Here is a 20,293-nt window from a genome sequence, read left to right as displayed (position 1 = left end):
TATCAAACACACCCCTAGTGTGTGATGCAAGTGGCGCGTGTGTAACGGAACACCACTAGTATGTGGGTTATATCAGTTGCATTATATTGGTGGTGCCTCGTCCCCCATGCCAGTACTAAGTTTTCCTATATTACTATATGCTTTCACCTATAGGCAGTTTTGAAGTAGTGTTGCCACGGGCATCGAGGCCAACATCCTTCTAGCTCTTAGGTGAGCGTCTCTACAATCCGATAATGTGCCGCCTTTCAAACCAAGGCGAGGGGGTAGGGCCCCTCTTCACTGTTTGAGAATATAATGTGGTGTGTTCCTTCAGTTTGGCGTCACTTGGATCTGGACTTCACGTGTAACTCTAGGTTGATCCTCACTTTGCTTCTTCTGGTTAACTTTCCTTGGTGCCAGAGTGTGGGGGGTAGAGTCTTTGCTAATTGTGTTCTCTCTTTCCCTTTCTTAGGTGCTGGTCTTGGTCGTTGTGTTGTAAACTTTCCAATAAGCTCCCTTCCATCGGTTCGGGCCATTGCGGCTTGTTGTTTTCTTGTAATTCTTGGTCGGTTGATACCTTTGTCAATTTAAAACCCGGCTCATCTGGAGCTTATTTTGTAAAGGAAAAATGTTGTCTGTATCGCAAGAACCACACAAGGTCCACACGGAGGACACGCTCCATGGCAGAGCAGTGGGTTACAGTCTCATGCTCAACGCACAAGTCGCAATCATAGCCAAGATCGTTCGAGCAGTTTGAGCATGGAGTGTGGCCATTGGCGCGCTGCAAGCATAAGGATGGGAAACAAAACCTTGCAAGTATTACTAAAACTGCACAAACGCACAACAAACCACCCACTAGGCTAAATATTTTTGTCGTACCTCAGAAACAATCTAGTGGCGAACCAGAGGGGGGAAGAGGGATTTGGGGGATAATATGGAAAGCTAATATACCTCAAAAAATCAAGATTTTTGCGTGGCGAGCTGCTACCAATAGCTTGGCGGTCCAGATGAATAAAGTTAAGCACCATCAGACTGATTCATGTATGTGTTCTATTTGTGGGGTTCAAGATGAAGACATCCTTCATGCTCTGGTGAGTTGTTCTAAAGCTCGTGCTCTTCGAATGGCCGTGAGAGAGCGGTGGAATATTCCTGATGAAGAGTTCTTCAAGTGCACGGGACCAGATTGGTTATTGATTTTGCTGGCGCAGTTGGGTTTGTGGCAGAGGGAGCAAATCATGTTTCTTTTCTGACGAGCATGGCATTTGAGAAATAATTTAATTTTTGGGAAGGGGCAGGGGCGGACCTAGAGAGAAAATGATCCGGTGTCCCATCATATAATCACTCACAATATTCATCTAAGAATGGGGTGTCCTTCACTATAGTTTGCATTAAATTTACAAAGAAAAATTCCTGCACTCGGTGTCCTGTGCACCCGGGTGGCTCAACATGGGTACGCCCCTGGGAAGGGGAAAGAATCCGTTAATGCCTCTGCACATTTTGTGGACAATTTTTGGTCCACTTTCACGTCTAGTCATGACACCGCTCAATTGGACGCTAGCAACAAAGGTAAGGAGAAGGTGAGCGGAGTTGTAGCGGGTTACACATCGTTAAAAGATCATGTGGTGTGGACTCCTCCCCCTAATGATCATATCAAGATCAATGTTGACGTCAGTTTTGTGGAGAGTACTAATGCAGCCAGTGTGGGGGTCATATCTCGTAATTCATTTGGAGATATTATTGTTTCTTCGTGGGACTTTATTGATCGGTCTACCAGTGTGAATGAAGCTGAGCTTCGCGCCTGCCTCGCAGGACTTTATATAGGTATCACCCTTCATCAATCTATTATTTTAGAGACTGACTGTGTTTTCGTACATTCGTTTCTTGCAAATGAGAAGCTTGACAGGTCCCCTCTGGCTGATCTGATGGATGAGGCTCTGAGTATATCTAGGATGATCCAAAATTTTAATATTGCAAAGATAAGTCGGACTGCCAATGGGGTGGCACATGAGATTGCTAGGTTTAGCTTTAGTACTAGGTCCGATGGGATTCTTTTTAATTCTGTTCCGCCCTGCATGGTGTATGCTGTAACGGATGATTGTAAGAATTTTTTTCTTTGGCTTAATTAATATATGGGGTGTTTTTTTTAAAAAAAAATTGTCGTACTATCCACACCAACTTGACTGTTTATACCGATGTGCAAGTACAGTGTTCATCTAAGCTTGGTTCAAAATCCCGCTGCATTGCAGATACATGAATATGACTGTTGGTACTTCCTCTGTAAAGATTTATAAGAGCCTTTTGAACACTAGAATAGTGATCTAAATGCTCTTGTATTTCTTTACGGGGGGAGTACTTGATAGGCCACACTTGACAATGCAACAGAGATTCTTGATGGCAGACGGCTGGAGAAATGTATACACGGTTGAATTAATCGTGACCTCATGACCAGTATTTCAACATCTTGATTGAATTTTGACATCAACATTCAACATGTTCTGCTGAAAGCAGAAGAAAATGAATACATGAACAACCATTTGCTAGGAGCCCTATCCTGAATATACACTGCCGACTGAACAATGTCTTCACTTGTATGCGAATTTCAATATGTTGCATAGCCACAGTTTCAGATTGTTGCAGAAGCACAACACCTCATCGTGTGAATTCAACTCTGTACGAAGAAAAAACCCGATGTCGTGGGCTCTACCAAGTCCAAGTACATCCTCGTGTTCCAACATCGTTCAACTACTAGTGAGATCACCAGATGAATTTCGGGTCGATCTCCTGATCCCAGGACCCTCCCAAGGCATGAATTTCTAAGAGGATACCTTTGCACTTCTTAACACCTTCATTGATGAGTAGCCACAGATCACTCAGATCATCCCTCTCATTCGTCGACTGCCTCTCCATGATCACATTATAGATCACCTCCATCTTCTGTAATTCCTCAGCTAAATCACCTTGTATTGAAGATAGGTACCATTGCTGCAATGCATAGACACATTAGCCAGATAATAAACGACTCATTTCTTAGTTTAAATATTCAAGCATTTAACCTGTGTACAACTCAAGTATGCATAAGCTAGCACTAATCCACTTATGCAAGTTGCAACTCCACCCCATATAGAAACATAAAAACGTAGTAGTGAACTGCTTGAAGGTGCGTGACAGTTTAGGCTTTCAGAAACTTAACAGATCCTTTAATCTGAAGTACATTTCAGGAAAATAAAAGAACGTTGTATTCATTGGTCTGTCATGACAATGAGAAGTGTAAACGACATTACCTTAAAACTGTGAGTGCTCAGAGCAGTGGTTCTGTGAGCTTGAGGCTGGAGCGGAGGGAAGAGAGCTGGAGTGGAGCAGGCGTGACCTCTGGTATTAGAATGGCCATCTGCTGGTGTTATCTCTGATTTCTGAACCACAAAATTACAGTCAGTCACTAGAGACAGCAAAAAGTTCCTAGCAAACAGGCGTATCAATGAAGTTAAATGGATGGAAATAACCCCTAAACTGAGCAAATAATTCTAAAACAGAACAAATAATTGCTTGAACAAATAATGCAGCAAAATATAACAGATTCCCTTGGACTAAAAACTTCAGAAGTTAATGGCTAAGAATGTCAGCTGTGTATTTTTCCCTCTAAAATGTGTTCAGAACACTATATCCCCCAGAACAATCACCAATCTTCCCATATGGCACACATATGTTATCGCTCATTATACGGACAGACCACATTGAAGGAGCTAAGGTGTGTTGAGCTGCGGATAGTGAAGACTGCCGCTCACATCAACAGATAAAATTTATCAATAAAGAGTTTGGAACATAGCATCGACTACGAGTGAGTCGAACAAATAGACTTACTCCTGTGGATTTCTCGGAGATTGTTGTTTCAGCTCTATCACACTCATGATCTTCCCCTTTAGCAGCTGCACCATTCGATCCAAGTGACGAGACACTCTCCCATTTGCCATACCTTGAGGTGAAGGTGCCTCCGCCAAAAGATTTCGCTAACTTCAGCACAGCTGCACGCACACAGGAATCCCATTCCCTTGCAATATCATTGATGGACCTATGCTCAGCTAGGGCAAGCTTGAACTGCTTGTGGACCGAGTTTGACATGGCCTTGAACTCATTCCTGCAGATAGTCGATAGCACTGGGTTACTGAAAAAACAGCAGATTTTTTACTGTAACCAACAGGAGCTTAAAGAGATCACCATCAACTAACTACTTCAACTCACCTCTCCTGCGCATCTTCATCATCCTCAACAAGCACAGGAGAACTCCTTGGGTAATCCGTGGGGACAAGTAGTTTTGCAGCGCTGATAGGAGGCTGTATTGTTCACGAAATTAGACACTGAAGCAACTAAAAATTAACTAATTTACAGTGATATTGAAGCGATTTTAAGCAATAGTAGTTGTCTCTACAGGTGTACCTTTTCTGATCTTGCAAATATGGCTTTGAGGTCAGGAGCAACGGCCACGGCCATGTAGGAAAGGGTAATTAATGTCCCCGCATCAGCACTGTCGCTTATAACATTGATTTCCGTGTCAACCAGTGAGTTGTTGATGTTTTTAATCTCCTCATCAAGAAAAGCATTTGCAATCTGCAAGCGAACAACTTAAAGATTATTGGATTCTTAGATTTAAAGCTTAGTACAGCCGGCAAGAAAACAAGTTATGGTTTCATATTCACATACTAAGGATATGTTGGATTTGAACTAAGTAATACGTATACCAAAGAAAGTCCCCACAATTATGAATGGTCAACTGGACCCTGGCGTGGTTCAATGCAATTATCCGACAACAAGACAATGGTATCACAGATCACCATCAACGCACCCCTTGCTAACCAACTTATTCTGAACACCTAATGCCGCGTCTTCCTGTTGTGCTCCTCTTGGGTTCAGTTCCCAAAGTTCATCAGGTTCAGTTCAGAAGGGTGTTCATCATCAGGTTCAGCTAATGGTGTGGCCACACCATTCTCGAACTGAACCATTCAGCAGCAGCACAGATAATGGTGTGCAGCAGGTTCATTTCAAGAATACCCAAAGTCCCAAATGACATGGCAATGGCAAAAATACAGATACTGAAGAATGATACATACAGCATAAAAATTGCAGAGAAACTAAACAAGAGAAGGAAGAGAAGCTATACGCGCAGGGCCGCATCATGGCGACAGGATTGGTCCAGCGGCTCTGGTCCATCAGCGTGGCCCTGATTGCGGCGGCCGCCGCCGCCGCCGTGCAGATCACCTTGAGAGCCCATCAGCACCTCGATTCCTCGAAGACCACGCGCGTGAAGGAGAGGGTCTTGGGGTTGATGCTGCTCGGAGCTGGTGCGCCCAGGATCGGGGACGCACCGCGCGGGGACGAGCAGGAGGCACTGCGCTCGCCGAGGTGTGTTCGACCGAGGGTTCTCGGAGCAGGCGCGGAGGCACCGGGCTCGACGGCGGTGAGGTCGGTGCGGCGCGCACGGACACGAAGGGGAGCCGGTCGACGCGGCGAGGGGCTTGAACCGAGGGGAGGCGCGGCGTGAGGTCTCTTGAACTGAGGGGAGACGGGGCGAGAGGACGGGGAGGGGGCGCGGCCCGTCGACGGCGAGCCGCTGCGGTGGCGGTGCGGGGAATCGGTTACGGAGCTGGAGCCGTCGATTCAATTTGGTTTGTTGAGTTCTTGCGTCCGAGCGGGAATTTCAATTTTGGCTGTCCCTCCTTGGGCTGGGTGGGGGTTCTCTCTCGAAGGGAAGACGTCCAACAATGTGTTGGACATTTTTTCTTCCTTTTAATTCAATTTGACAATTCTCAAAAGAATAATTCAATTTGATATATAAAATTGAGAAATTGAGCGTATTCGATGGCCCCTGGCGGCAATCTCAAAGCACCCTCCGCAACCCCAGCGACGTACCACTTTGCCCCCAACCCAAACTGCACAAGGCGATTTGAAATAACTGCCCCATTCCTACGCCGGCAACGCCGCAGGTCCTCGCCTCCGCCTGCCGCTCCGGCGATGGCAGAGGTGGGACCCCCCCAGTGATTTGGCTAGTAGATAGGGTAGGGCCTCGTTTGTCCTTGGGACGTCTGTTCGATGGAGGGGATGGCATCGCGTCGGAATAAATTGCCTCTGCCCTTCCTTCATCTCAGCAGCGCTCCAACCAGTGCTTGCGAGGTGGCAATTGGCTCTCGTGTCTCTGCGGTCTTCGTATCCGGCAAGTGTAGGTGTCGCGGGTTGGCGCACGATATCTTCTTCGATGTCGCCGACCTGTCCAGAAATCTTTGGTGGCTTGAAGTTGGGCTTGTGGATGGCGGCAGGCGGCAGCGCCCTTCTTCTTCAACCTTGTCGATAGCACCTGCCCTTGTGATTTGCACTCCTCTTTCTCCTTGCTTCTCTTCTAATTGTTGTCTTATGTTTTTTGCCCTTCTTCCTTTCTTCTTCTGAAGTGGTGGTCGTATGATTTTTCTACCTTTTATCTTTGCCCACTCACTGACATCTTTACAAGGCATAATAATGTGCTCATATGCTTTGCAATAAGTTGCAATGGAGTAACATGAGTTCACCCTAGACTCAAGTGGAATCTTTTCATATCTAAGAGCAGAAACCCCATGACAACAAGGTATACCTGACAAATCCCATCTCCTGCAACTGCACATTTTCCTTCCTTGTGTCCACACCGAAATCAACTCCTCTATCATTTACTACAAACAGTCCTTTGCCAGCTGGTGCAGCATGACAAGTTCTAGAAAATTCTACACTCTTGCCCAGTTTCTTTCTTATGTTTGGACATATAGCACCATGCCACTTCAAAGTCTCATGTTGCTTTGCAAAATTCCTTCCCATATTTTTCCCTTTGATCATCTGGCACATGGTTATGATTGGCATCTCCCTGGCCTCCAATATATATCTGTTGAGCACCTCACAGTTGTTATTTAGGAGCACATCACTCTTGGGGAAATCATTCTAGTAAACCCTAACCCAGGTTTTAGGGTCTAACTTTGCAAGCCAATCATGGGCCTCCTGGCTGAGCACTAACATCAAGTTCATATTTTCCCTGAATCTCCCCTCTATAGTACTCCTGGCACATCTCCATAGTTGATTTTTAAAAGCTTCTCCTTTAAAGTTCTTGTTGGAATTCTGCCACAAATGCCTCACACAAAATCTGTGAGGTGATAGAGGAAACAAATCTTTAACTGCCTTTATTAAACCCTGCAGGAAACATATAAAACATAAGGAACATAATTATACCACCAAATTATAGGAACATAATTATATCACCAAATTATAGGAACAAACTAATATCACAAAATTATAGGAACAAAATTATATAACAAAACTATATCACAAAATTATAGGAACAAAATTATATAACAGAACTATATCATAGAACTATAGGTACAAAATTATAAAACAAAATTATATCACAAAATTATAGGAACGTACTTTTGTCACACAATTATAGGAACAAAGACGTACCTTTTGTTTGTCAGACATGATTGTCCATGGCTCAGTGTTTTCAATTCCAAGATCTTGCTTCAATGCAGTTAGAAACAACCTCCAAACTTTGGTGTCCTCATGCTGCACCATTGCATGAGCAATAGGAAAAATGCAATCATTGGAGTCCATTCCTACTGCACTTAACAGAACACCTGCATATTGTGTCTTCAAATGGCAACCATCAAGGAAAATGATAGGCCTACAAGCAGATAAGAACCCCCTTTTGCATGCATCAAAAGAAAAGTAGCATTTCTAAAATTGTCCCTCTTCTGACAGTCCAAGAAGGAAGGTACTCCCAGGTTTTGATCTCCTCAGCTCATTTGCAAAGTCCCACAGTAAGTTGTATTGTGCAATCCCATCTCCATATATGATATCATATGCAATTTTCCTAGCTCTCCCTAGCTTGCCCCTTTTAATTGTCACGTTCCAATCTTCTTGCATAAAACCTCCGAAGGCCTTCAATGATATTTTCTCACATGCCCCGATTTTGTCTACATATTTGTGAGCAATGTACCTAGCTGTAAAGGCTGTAACATGCCACTTGTTCTCACAAGCATGCTGCCCATTGAATGTTTTCACCATTACAAAATGACCCATTATCCCAAGATGCATACAGATACCAAGGGCAAACATTTCCACACTTTGTAGCAAGCCTTATCTTGTCATTCTTTGGAAATTTGATGTTGACCCTCTCTTTGCAACTATACTCTCTAACAGCTTTCCTTAAGAGCTCCACAGAAGAGAACAATTACCCTACATGTGTTGGGGAACGCAGTAATTTCAAAAAATTTCCTACGCACACGCAAGATCTATCTAGGTGATGCATATCAACAAGAGGGAAGAGTGATGTCCACGTACCCTCATAAACCGTAAGAGGAAGTGTTATGACAATGCGGTTGATGTAGTCGTACGTCTTCACGATCCGACCGATCCTAGTACCGAAAGTATGGCACCTCCGCGATCTACACACGTTCAGCTCGGTGACGTCCCACGAACTCTCGATCCAGCTGAGTGTCGAGGGAGAGCTTCGTCAGCACGATGTCATGATGACGGTGATGATGAAGCTACCGGTGCAGGGCTTCGCCTAAGCACTACGATGATATGACCGAGGTGGATTATGGTGGAGGGGGGCACCGCACATGGCTAAGAGAATGATCAACTTGTGTGTCTATGGGGTGCCCCCTCCCCCGTATATAAAGGAGTGGAGGAGGGGGAGGGCCGGCTCTCTCTATGGCGCGCCCTAGGGGAGTCCTACTCCCACCAAGAGTAGGAGTCCCTGTTGGAAATATGCCCTAGAGGCAATAATAAAATGGTTATTATTATATTTCTTTGTTCATGATAATTGTCTATTGTTCATGATATAATTGTGTTATCCGGAAATCGTAATACATGTGTGAATACATAGACCACAACACGTCCCTAGCGAGCCTCTAGTTGACTAGCTCGTTGATCAAAAGATAGTCATGGTTTCCTGACTATGGACATTGGATGTCATTGATAACGGGATCACATCATTAGGAGAATGATGTGATGGACAAGACCCAATCCTAAGCATAGCTCAAAGATCGTGTAGTTCGTTTGCTATAGCTTTTCCGAATGTCAAGTATCATTTCCTAAGACCATGAGATTGTGCAACTCCCGGATACCGTAGGAGTGCTTTGGGTGTGCCAAACATCACAACGTAACTGGGTGACTATAAAGGTACACTACAGGTATCTCCGAAAGTATCTATTGGGTTGGCACGAATCGAGACTGGGATTTGTCACTCCGTATGACGGAGAGGTATCTCTGGGCCCACTCGGTAATGCATCATCATAATGAGCTCAATGTGACCAAGTGGTTGATCACGGGATCATGCATTACGGTACGAGTAAAGTGACTTGCCGGTAACGAGATTGAACGAGGTATTGGGATACCGACGATCGAGTCTCGGGCAAGTAACGTACCGATTGACAAAGGGAATTGTATACGGATTGATTGAATCCTCGACATCGTGGTTCATCCGATGAAATCATCGAGGAGCATGTGGGAGCCAACATGGGTATCCAGATCCCGCTGTTGGTTATTGACCGGAGAGTCGTCTCGGTCATGTCTGCGTGTCTCCCGAACCCGTAGGGTCTACACACTTAAGGTTCGGTGACGCTAGGGTTGTTGAGATATTAGTATACGGTAACCCGAAAGTTGTTCGGAGTCCCGGATGAGATCCCGGACGTCACGAGGAGTTCCGGAATGGTCCTGAGGTGAAGATTTATATATAGGAAGTCAAGTTTCGGCCATCGGGAAAGTTTCGGCGGTAATCGGTATTGTATCGGGACCACCGGAAGGGTCCCGGGGGTCCACCGTGTGGGGCCACCTATCCCGGAGGTCCACATGGGCTGAAGTGGGAGGGTAACCAGCCCCTAGTGGGCTGGTGCGCCCCCCTTGGGCCTCCCCCTGCGCCTAGGGTTGGAAACCCTAGGTGTGGTGGGCGCCCCACTTGGCTTGGGGGGCAAGCCACCCCCTTGGCCGCCGCCCCCCTTGGAGATTGGATCTCCTAGGGCCGGCGCCCCCCTAGCGACCCTATATATAGTGGGGGGAGGGAGGGCAGCCACACCTAGCCCCTGGCGCCTCCCTCTCCCTCCCGTGACACTCCTCCCTCTCCCCGAGCTTGGCGAAGCCCTGCCGAGATCACCGTTGCTTCCACCACCACGTCGTCGTGCTGCTGGATCTTCATCAACCTGTCCTCCCCCCTTGATGGATCAAGTTGGAGGAGACATCTTCCTAACAGTACGTGTGTTGAACGCGGAGGTGCCGTCCGTTCGGCGCTAGGTCATCGGTGATTTGGATCACGACGAGTACGACTCCATCAACCCCGTTCTCTTGAACGCTTCCGCGCGCGATCTACAAGGGTATGCAGATGCACTCCTTTCTCCCTCGTTGCTAGATGACTGCATAGATTGATCTTGGTGATGCGTAGAAAATTTTAAAATTCTGCTACGTTCCCCAACAGTGGCATCATGAGCTAGGTCTATGCGTAGTTTTCTATGCACGAGTAGAACACAAAGCAGTTGTGGGCGTCGATATTGTCAATTTGCTTGCTGTTACTAGTCTTATCTTGATTCGGCGGCATCGTGGGATGAAGCGGCCTGGACCGACCTTACACGTACGCTTATGTGAGACTGGTTCCACCGATTGACATGCACTAGTTGCATAAGGTGGCTGGCGGGTGTCTGTCTCTCCCACTTTAGTCGGATCGGATTCGATGAAAAGGGTCCTTATGAAGGGTAAATAGAAATTGGCATATCACGTTGTGGTTTTGGCGTAGGTAAGAAACGTTCTTGCGAGAAACCTATAGCAGCTACGTAAAAACTTGCAACAACAATTAGAGGACGTCTAACTTGTTTTTGCAGCATGTGCCGTGTGATGTGATATGGCCAAAAGGATGTGATGAATGATATATGTGATGTATGAGATTGATCATGTTCTTGTAATAGGAATCACGGCTTGCATGTCGATGAGTATGACAACCGGCAGGAGTCATAGGAGTTGTCTTAATTTATTTATGACCTGCGTGTCAACATAAACGTGATGTAATTACTTTACTTTATTGCTAAAGCGTTAGCCGTAGTAGTAGAAGTAATAGATGACGAGACAACTTCAAGAAGACATAATGATGGAGATCATGATGATGGAGATCATGGTGTCATGCCGGTGACAACGATGATCATGAAGCCCCAAAGATGGAGATCAAAAGGTGCAAATGATATTGGCCATATCATGTCACTATTTGATTGCATGTGATGTTTATCATGTTTTACATCTTATTTGCTTAGAACGACGGTAGCTTAAATAAGATGATCCCTCGTAATAATTTCAAGAAAGTGTTCCCCCTAACTGTGCACCGTTGTGAAGGTTCGTTGTTTCGAAGCACCACGTGATGATCAGGTGTGATAGATTCTAACGTTCAAATACAACGGGTGTAAGCCAGATTTACACACACAATACACTTAGGTTAACTTGACGAGCCTAGCATGTACAGACATGGCCTCGGAACACGGAAGACCGAAAGGTCGAGCATGAGTCGTATAGAAGATACGATCAACATGAAGATGTTCACCGATGTTGGCTAGTCCGTCTCACGTGATGATCGGACACGACCTAGTTGACTCGGATCATGTTTCAGTTAGATGACTAGAGGGATGTCTATCTAAGTGGGAGTTCATTGAATAATTTGATTAGATGAACTTAATTATCATGAACTTAGTCTAAATTTTTTACACTATGTCTTGTAGATCAAATGGCCCACGCTAATGTTGCCCTCAACTTCAACGCGTTCCTAGAGAAAACCAAGCTGAAAGATGATGGCAGCAACTATACGGACTGGGTCCGGAACCTGAGGATCATTCTCATAGCTGCCAAGAAAGATTATGTCCTAGAAGCACCGCTAGGTGACGCACCCATCCCAGAGAACCAAGACGTTATGAACGCTTGGCAGTCACGTGCTGATGATTACTCCCTCGTTCAGTGCGGCATGCTTTACAGCTTAGAACCGGGGCTCCAAAAGCGTTTTGAGAGACACGGAGCATATGAGATGTTCGAAGAGCTAAAAATGGTGTTCCAAGCTCATGCCCGGGTCGAGAGATATGAAGTCTCCGACAAGTTCTTCAGCTGTAAGATGGAGGAAAATAGTTCTGTCAGTGAGCACATACTCAAAATGTCTGGGTTGCATAACCGCTTGACTCAGCTGGGAGTTAATCTCCTGGATGATGCGGTCATTGACATAATCCTTCAGTCGCTTCCACCGAGCTACAAGAGCTTTGTGATGAACTTCAATATGCAGGGGATGGAAAAGACCATTCCTGAGGTATATTCAATGCTGAAATCAGCAGAGGTGGAAATCAAAAAGGAACATCAAGTGTTGATGGTGAATAAAACCACTAAGTTCAAGAAAGGCAAGGGTAAGAAGAACTTCAAGAAGGACGGCAAGGGAGTTGCCGCGCCCGGTAAGCAAGCTGCCGAGAAGAAGCCAAAGAATGGACCCAAGCCCGAGACTGAGTGTTTTATTGCAAGGGAAGTGGTCACTGGAAGCGGAACTGCCCCAAATACTTAGCGGACAAGAAGGCCGGCAACACTAAAGGTATATGTGATATACATCTAATTGATGTGTACCTTACCAGTACTCGTAGTAGCTCCTGGGTATTTGATACCGGTGCGGTTGCTCACATTTGTAACTCAAAGCAGGAGCTGCGGAATAAGTGGAGACTGGCGAAGGACGAGGTGACGATGCGCGTCGGGAATGGTTCCAAGGTCGATGTGATCGCCGTCGGCACGCTACCTCTACATTTACCTACGGGATTAGTTTTAAACCTCAATAATTGTTTAGTGCCAGCTTTGAGCATGAACATTGTATCAGGATCTCGTTTAATTCGAGATGGCTCCTCATTTAAATCCGAGAATAATGGTTGTTCTATTTATATGAGAGATATGTTTTATGGTCATGCTCCGCTGGTGAATGGTTTATTCTTAATGAATCTCGAGCGTAATGTTACACATATTCATAGTGTGAATACCAAAAGATGTAAGGTTGATAATGATAGTCCCACATACTTGTGGCACTGCCGCCTTGGTCACATAGGTGTCAAACGCATGAAGAAACTCCATGCCGATGGACTTTTGGAGTCTCTTGATTACGAATCATTTGACACATGCGAACCATGCTTCATGGGTAAAATGACCAAGACTCCGTTCTCAGGAACAATGGAGCGAGCAACCAACTTATTGGAAATCATACATACTGATGTGTGCGGTCCAATGAGTGTTTGGCTATCGTTATGTTCTCACCCTCACTGATGACTTGAGTAGATATGGGTATGTCTACTTAATGAAACACAAGTCTGAGACCTTTGAAAAGTTCAAGGAATTTCAGAGTGAGGTTGAGAATCAACGTGACAGGAAAATCAAGTTTTTGCGATCAGATCGTGGGGGAGAATACTTGAGTCACGAATTTGGCACACACTTAAGAAAATGTGGAATAGTTTCACAACTCACGCCGCCTGGAACACCTCAGCGTAATGGTGTGTCCGAACGTCGTAATCGCACTCTATTGGATGTGGTGCAATCTATGATGTCTCTTACCGATCTACCACTGTCATTTTGGGGCTATGCTTTAGAGACTGCCGCATTCACTTTAAATAGGGCTCCGTCGAAATCCGTTGAGACGACACCGTCTGAATTATGGTTTGGGAAGAAACCTAAGCTGTCGTTTCTAAATGTTTGGGGATGCGATGCTTATGTCAAGAAACTTCAACCTGAAAAGCTCAAACCCAAATCGGAAAAATGCGTCTTCATAGGATACCCTAAAGAAACTATTGGGTATACCTTCTACCTCAGATCCGAAGGCAAGATCTTTGTTGCCAAGAATGGATCCTTTCCAGAGAAAGAGTTTCTCTCGAAAGAAATAAGTGGGAGGAAAGTAGAACTTGATGAAGTATTACCTCTTGAACCGGTAAGTGGCGCAGCTCAAGAAAATGTTCCTGAGGTGCCTGCACTGACTAGAGAGGAAGTTAATGATGATGATCATGAAACTTCAGATCAAGTTGCTACTGAACTTCGTAGGTCCACGAGGACACGTTCCGCACCAGAGTGGTACGGCAACCCTGTCTTGGAAATCATGTTGTTAGACAACGGTGAACCTTCGAACTATGAAGAAGCGATGGCGGGCCCGGATTCCGACAAATGGCTGGAAGCCATGAAATCTGAGATAGGATCCATGTATGAAAATGAAGTATGGACTTTGACTGACTTGCCCGTTGATCGGTGAGCCATAGAAAATAAATGGATCTTTAAGAAGACAGACGCGGATGGTAATGTAACCATCTATAAAGCTCGGCTTGTCGCTAAGGGTTATCGAAAAGTTCAAGGGGTTGACTACGATGAGACTTTTTCACCCGTAGCGAAGCTGAAGTCCGTCCGAATCATGTTAGCAATTGCCGCATTCTATGATTATGAGATATGGCAAATGGACGTCAAAACGGCTTTCCTTAATGGTTTCCTTAAGGAAGAATTGTATATGATGCAGCCGGAAGGTTTTGTCGATCCTAAGAATGCTGACAAGGTGTGCAAGCTCCAACACTCGATTTATGGGCTGGTGCAAGCATCTCGGAGTTGGAACATTCGTTTTGATGAGATGATCAAAGCGTTTGGGTTTACGCAGACTTATGGAGAAGCCTGCATTTACAAGAAAGTGAGTGAGAGCTTTGTAGCATTTCTCATATTGTATGTGGATGACATACTGTTGATGGGAAATGATATACAATTCTTGAAAAGCATAAAGGCCTACTTGAACAAGTGTTTTTCAATGAAGGATCTTGGAGAAGTTGCTTATATATTAGGCATCAAGTATTGCAAGGTACGAGATTGAGCACGGCTCAATGCCTGACCACGGCAGAAGATAGAGAAAAGATGAGTGTCGTCCCGTATGCCTCGGCCATAGGGTCTATCATGTATGCTATGTTGTGTACCAGACCTGATGTAAACCTTGCAGTAAGTTTGGTAGGAAGGTACCAAAGTAATCCCGTCATGGAACACTGGACATCGGTCAAGAATATCCTGAAGTACCTGAAGAGGACTAAGGATATGTTTCTCGTTTATGGAGGTGACGAAGAGCTCGTCGTAAAGGGTTACGTTGATCCTAGCTTCGACACAGATCTGGATGACTCTAAGTCACAAACCGGATACGTGTATATTTTGAATGGTGGGGCGGTAAGCTGTTGCAGTTGCAAGCAAAGCATTGTGGCGGGATCTACATGTGAAGCGGAGTACATGGCAGCCTCGGAGGCAGCACAAGAGGCAATCTGGGTGAAGGAGTTCATTACCGACCTAGGAGTCATACCCAATGCGTCGGGCCCGATGACTCTCTTCTGTGACAACACTGGAGCTATTGCCTTTGCCAAGGAGCCCAGGTTTCACAGGAAGACCAGGCATATCAAGCGTCGCTTCAACTCCATTCGTGAAAGTGTTCAAAATGGAGATATAGATATTTGTAAAGTACATACGGACCTGAATGTGGCAGATCCGTTGACTAAACCTCTCCCTAGAGCAAAACTTGATCAACACCAGAACTGCTTGGGTGTTCGATTCATCACAATCTAACTAGACTATTGACTCTAGTGCAAGTGGGAGACTGTTGGAAATATGCCCTAGAGGCAATAATAAAATGGTTATTATTATATTTCTTTGTTCATGATAATTGTCTATTGTTCATGCTATAATTGTGTTATCCGGAAATCGTAATACATGTGTGAATACATAGACCACAACACGTCCCTAGTGAGCCTCTAGTTGACTAGCTCGTTGATCAAAAGATAGTCATGGTTTCCTGACTATGGACATTGGATGTCGTTGATAACGGGATCACATCATTAGGAGAATGATGTGATGGACAAGACCCAATCCTGAGCATAGCTCAAAGATCGTGTAGTTCGTTTGCAATAGCTTTTCCGAATGTCAAGTATCATTTCCTTAGACCATGAGATTGTGCAACTCCCGGATACCGTAGGAGTGCTTTGGGTGTGCCAAACGTCACAACGTAACTGGGTGACTATAAAGGTACACTACAGGTATCTCCGAAAGTATCTGTTGGGTTGGCACGAATCGAGACTGGGGTTTGTCACTCCGTATGACGGAGAGGTATCTCTGGGCCCACTCGGTAATGCATCATCATAATGAGCTCAATGTGACCAAGTGGTTGATCACGGGATCATGCATTACGGTACGAGTAAAGTGACTTGCCGGTAACGAGATTGAATGAGGTATTGGGATACCGACGATCGAGTCTCGGGCAAGTAACGTACCGATTGACAAAGGGAATTGTATACGGATTGATTGAATCCTCGACATCATGGTTCATCCGATGAGATCATCGAGGAGCATGTGGGAGCCAACATGGGTATCAAGATCCCGCTGTTGGTTATTGACCGGAGAGTCGTCTTGGTCATGTCTGCGTGTCTCCCGAACCCGTAGGGTCTAGACACTTAAGGTTCGGTGCCGCTAGGGTTGTTGAGATATTAGTATACGGTAACCCGAAAGTTGTTCGGAGTCCGGGATGAGATCTCGGACGTCACGAGGAGTTCCGGAATGGTTCGGAGGTGAAGATTTATATATAGGAAGTCAAGTTTCGGCCATTGGGAAAGTTTCGGGGGTAATCGGTATTGTACCGGGACCACCGGAAGGGTCCCGGGGGTCCACCGGGTGGGGCCACCTATCCCGGAGGGCCCCATGGGCTGAAGTGGGAGGGGAACTAGCCTCTAGTGGGCTGGTGCACCCCCGTTGGGCCTCCCCTTGTGCCTAGGGTTGGAAACCCTAGGGGTGGGGGGCGCCCCACTTGGCTTGGCGGGCAAGCCACCCCCTTGGCCGCCGCCCCCCCTTGGAGATTGGATCTCCTAGGGCCGGCCCCCCCTAGGGACCCTATATACAGTGGGGGGGGGGGGAGGGAGGGCAGCCGCACCCTAGCCCCTGGCGCCTCCCTCTCCCTCCCGTGACACTCCTCCCTCTCCCTGAGCTTGGCGAAGCGCTGCCGAGATCACCGTTGCTTCCACCACCACGCCGTCGTGCTGCTGGATCTTCATCAACCTCTCCTTCCCCCTTGCTGGATCAAGTTGGAGGAGACGTCTTCCCAACCGTACGTGTGTTGAACGCGGAGGTGCCGTCCGTTCGGCGCTACGTCATCGGTGATTTGGATCACGACGAGTACGACTCCATCAACCCCGTTCTCTTGAACGCTTCCGCGCGCGATCTACAAGGGTATGTAGATGCACTACTTTCTCCCTCGTTTCTAGATGACTCCATAGATTGATCTTGGTGATGCGTAGAAAATTTTAAAATTCTGCTATGTTCCCCAACAGTCCCCCCTTCCAAGTAGGAGTAGGAGTGGAAGGAAGGAGGAGAGAGGGAGGAAGGAAAGGGGGGCCGGCCCCCCTCCCAATTCAGATTGGGCTTGGGGGGGCGCCCCTTACTAGGCCGCCTCCTCCTCTCTCCCACTAAGGCCCAATAAGGCCCATACACTCCCCGGGGGGTTTCGGTAACCTCCCGGTACTCCGGTAAATGCCCGAACTCACCCGGAACCATTCCGATGTCCAAACATAGTCATCCAATATATCGATCTTTATGTCTCGACCATTTCGAGACTCCTTGTCATGTCCGTGATCATAACTGGGACTCCGAACTACATTCGGTACATCAAAACACATAAACTCATAATACCAATCGCCACCGAACATTAAGCGTGCGGACCCTATGGGTTCGAGAACTATGTAGACATGACCGAGACTCATCTCCGATCAATAACCAATAGCGGAACCTGGATGCTCATATTGGTTCCTACATATTCTACGAAGATCTTTATCGGTCAAACCGCATAACAACATACGTTGTTCCCTTTGTCATCGGTATGTTACTTGCCCGTGATTCGATCGTCGGTATCTCAATACCTAGTTCAATCTCGGTACCGGAAAGTCTCTTTACTCGTTCCGTAATGCTACATCCCATAACTAACTCATTAGTTCCATTGCTTGCAAGGCTTATAGTGATGTGCATTACCGAGAGGGCCCAGAGATACCTCTCCGATACACGGAGTGACAAATCCTAATCTCGATCTATGCCAACTCAACAAACACCATCGGAGACACCTGTAGAGCATATTTATAGTCACCCAGTTACGTTGTGACGTTTGATAGCACACTAAGTGTTCTCTCTGGTATTCGGGAGTTGCATAATCTCATAGTCATAGGAACATGCACTAGACCACATCAAAACTTTAAGGGCAATTAACTGCCGGGAAAGATTAAGAATCCAGGTCACATGTACTGTCGGCAAAGCTCTAACTGCCGGGCAAGATTTTATGGGGCGTACTATCTGTTGGCAATGATAAACCTAGAAGGGCAGCCTATCTGCCGACATTTTTTAGGTCAGCTCATCTGCCGTAAAAAGTAAAGGAGGGCCAATGCACTGCCGTTCGGTGCCGCGTAGCGAAGCGAAACGATAGAAGTCACTGGAAGCGGTTCGGTGCCGCGTAGCCCTATTTTTCTTCCCCTTCCCCAGATCTAGTCCCCACCGCTTCATCCCCTAGCCGCCCCACTACAAGCAGCACCGCCGCCGCATATTGAGGTCGCCCCAGATCCCCCAATCACGCCACGCCGTAGCTCAGTTTTGTAACCCACACCGCCATTGCCCCATCCCCTTCATCACCCACGTCGCCACCACCGCCACCGCATCCGCCATCGACACCGTCGCCCATCCCCATCTACGGCGCACCCGAATCCCCAACCAGCGCCGCCGCCCCATTCTGCAACCACGCCGCAGCCCGTCACCACCCATGCCGCTGCTCGACCCTGTCGCACCTGCATCCTGCACACACGCCGCCCCTGCCCCCATCCCCGTCCATGATGCCTCACCCGGATGCAGCTTCAGTGCCTTAAAGGCACCTGCCTTTGGGTCACTGACATGTGGGCCAACCACCTGTTGGGCCCACATGTCATAGACACAAAGGTACGTGCCTTAAGGCACTGAAGCATCGTCCAGGCTGGGAGTATACTAGTAGCACGGCTGCCTCACCTGCGCTACAGCTATCCACATAGTAGTAGCGCAGGTTTTATAACCCGCGCTACTACTATGGTCTGTTCGCGGGGCATGGTTGGAGATATTTACTAATAGCGTGTTTTTGGGCCACGCGCTACCAGTAATATTTACTGGTAGCGCAGGTCAATATAGCATGCTACTAGGAAGTAGTAGTAGTGGGGGGCAATATAGAGTGCTACTAGTAAGCGTCTGTCTATAAGCTTTTCCCTAGTAGTGCAAGTGACAGTAGGGGTAGCGAGGCACGTATTTGTATTGTTGCCACTAAGGATAAAAAGATGGGGTTTATACCATATTGTTTGGATCTATCCCTCTACATCATCTTGAAGGAAATATGCCCTAGAGGCAATAATAAAGTTATTATTTATTTGCTCATATCATGATAAATGTTTATTATTCATGCTAGAATTGTATTAATTGAAAACATAATACATGTGTGAATACATAGACAAACATAGTGTCACTAGTATGCCTCTACTTGACTAGCTCGTTGATCAAAGATGGTTGAGTTTCCTAGCGATGGACATGAGTTGTCATTTGATTAACGAGATCACATCATTAGGAGAATGATGTGATTGATTTGACCCATTTCGTTAGCTTAGCACTTGATCGTTTAGTTTACTGCTATTGCTTTCTCCATCACTTATACATGTTCCTATGACTATGAGATCATGCAACTCCCGAATACCGGAGGAACACTTTGTGTGCTACCAAACGTCACAACGTAACTGGGTGATTATGAAGGTGCTCTACAGGTGTCTCCGATGGTGTTTGTAGAGTTGGCATAGATCGAGATTAGGATTTGTCACGCCGATTATCAAAGAGGTATCTCTGGGCCCTCTCGGTAATGCACATCACTATAAGCCTTGCAAGCAAAGTGACGTGCCGGTAACGAGATTGAGCTAGGTATTGAGATACCGACGATCGAATCTCGGGCAAGTAACATACCGATGACAAAGGGAACAACGTATGTTGTTATGCGGTTTGACCGATAAAGATCTTTGTAGAATATGTTGGAACCAATATGAGCATCCAGGTTCCGCTATTGGTTATTGACCGGAGACATGTCTCGGTCATGTCTACATAGTTCTTGAACCCATAGGGTCCGCACGCTTAAAGTTCTATGACGATCGGTATTATGAGTTTTTGTGTTTTGATGTACCGAAGGTAGTTCGAAGTCCCGGATATGATCATGGACATGACGAGGAGTCTCGAAATG

At 46.3% G+C, this 20,293-nt stretch overlaps 1 protein-coding gene across 1 annotated transcript; it reads right to left on the bottom strand.

Moving 5' to 3' along the window:
* Nucleotides 1-2,512: 2,512 nt before the first annotated feature.
* Nucleotides 2,513-5,641, bottom strand: LOC147977781 (uncharacterized). Its single transcript, XM_087516444.1, has 6 exons — nucleotides 5,132-5,641; nucleotides 4,411-4,581; nucleotides 4,216-4,307; nucleotides 3,838-4,111; nucleotides 3,261-3,389; nucleotides 2,513-2,961 (listed from the first exon to the last, which is right to left on the bottom strand). The coding sequence occupies exons 1-6, from the start codon at nucleotides 5,240-5,242 to the stop codon at nucleotides 2,734-2,736; spliced, it is 1,005 nt and encodes a 334-aa protein (XP_087372570.1). The 5' UTR covers nucleotides 5,243-5,641; the 3' UTR covers nucleotides 2,513-2,733.
* Between the last annotated feature and the right edge of the window lie 14,652 nt (nucleotides 5,642-20,293).

Source organism: Triticum urartu, chromosome 3A, assembly GCF_056163025.1.
Source record: "Triticum urartu cultivar PI428250 chromosome 3A, HENAU_Tu73, whole genome shotgun sequence".
Classification (NCBI taxonomy): Eukaryota; Viridiplantae; Streptophyta; class Magnoliopsida; order Poales; family Poaceae; genus Triticum; species Triticum urartu.
The sequence above is the reverse complement of the archived record's forward strand: the minus strand, read 5'-3'. Positions and strand labels throughout refer to the sequence as shown.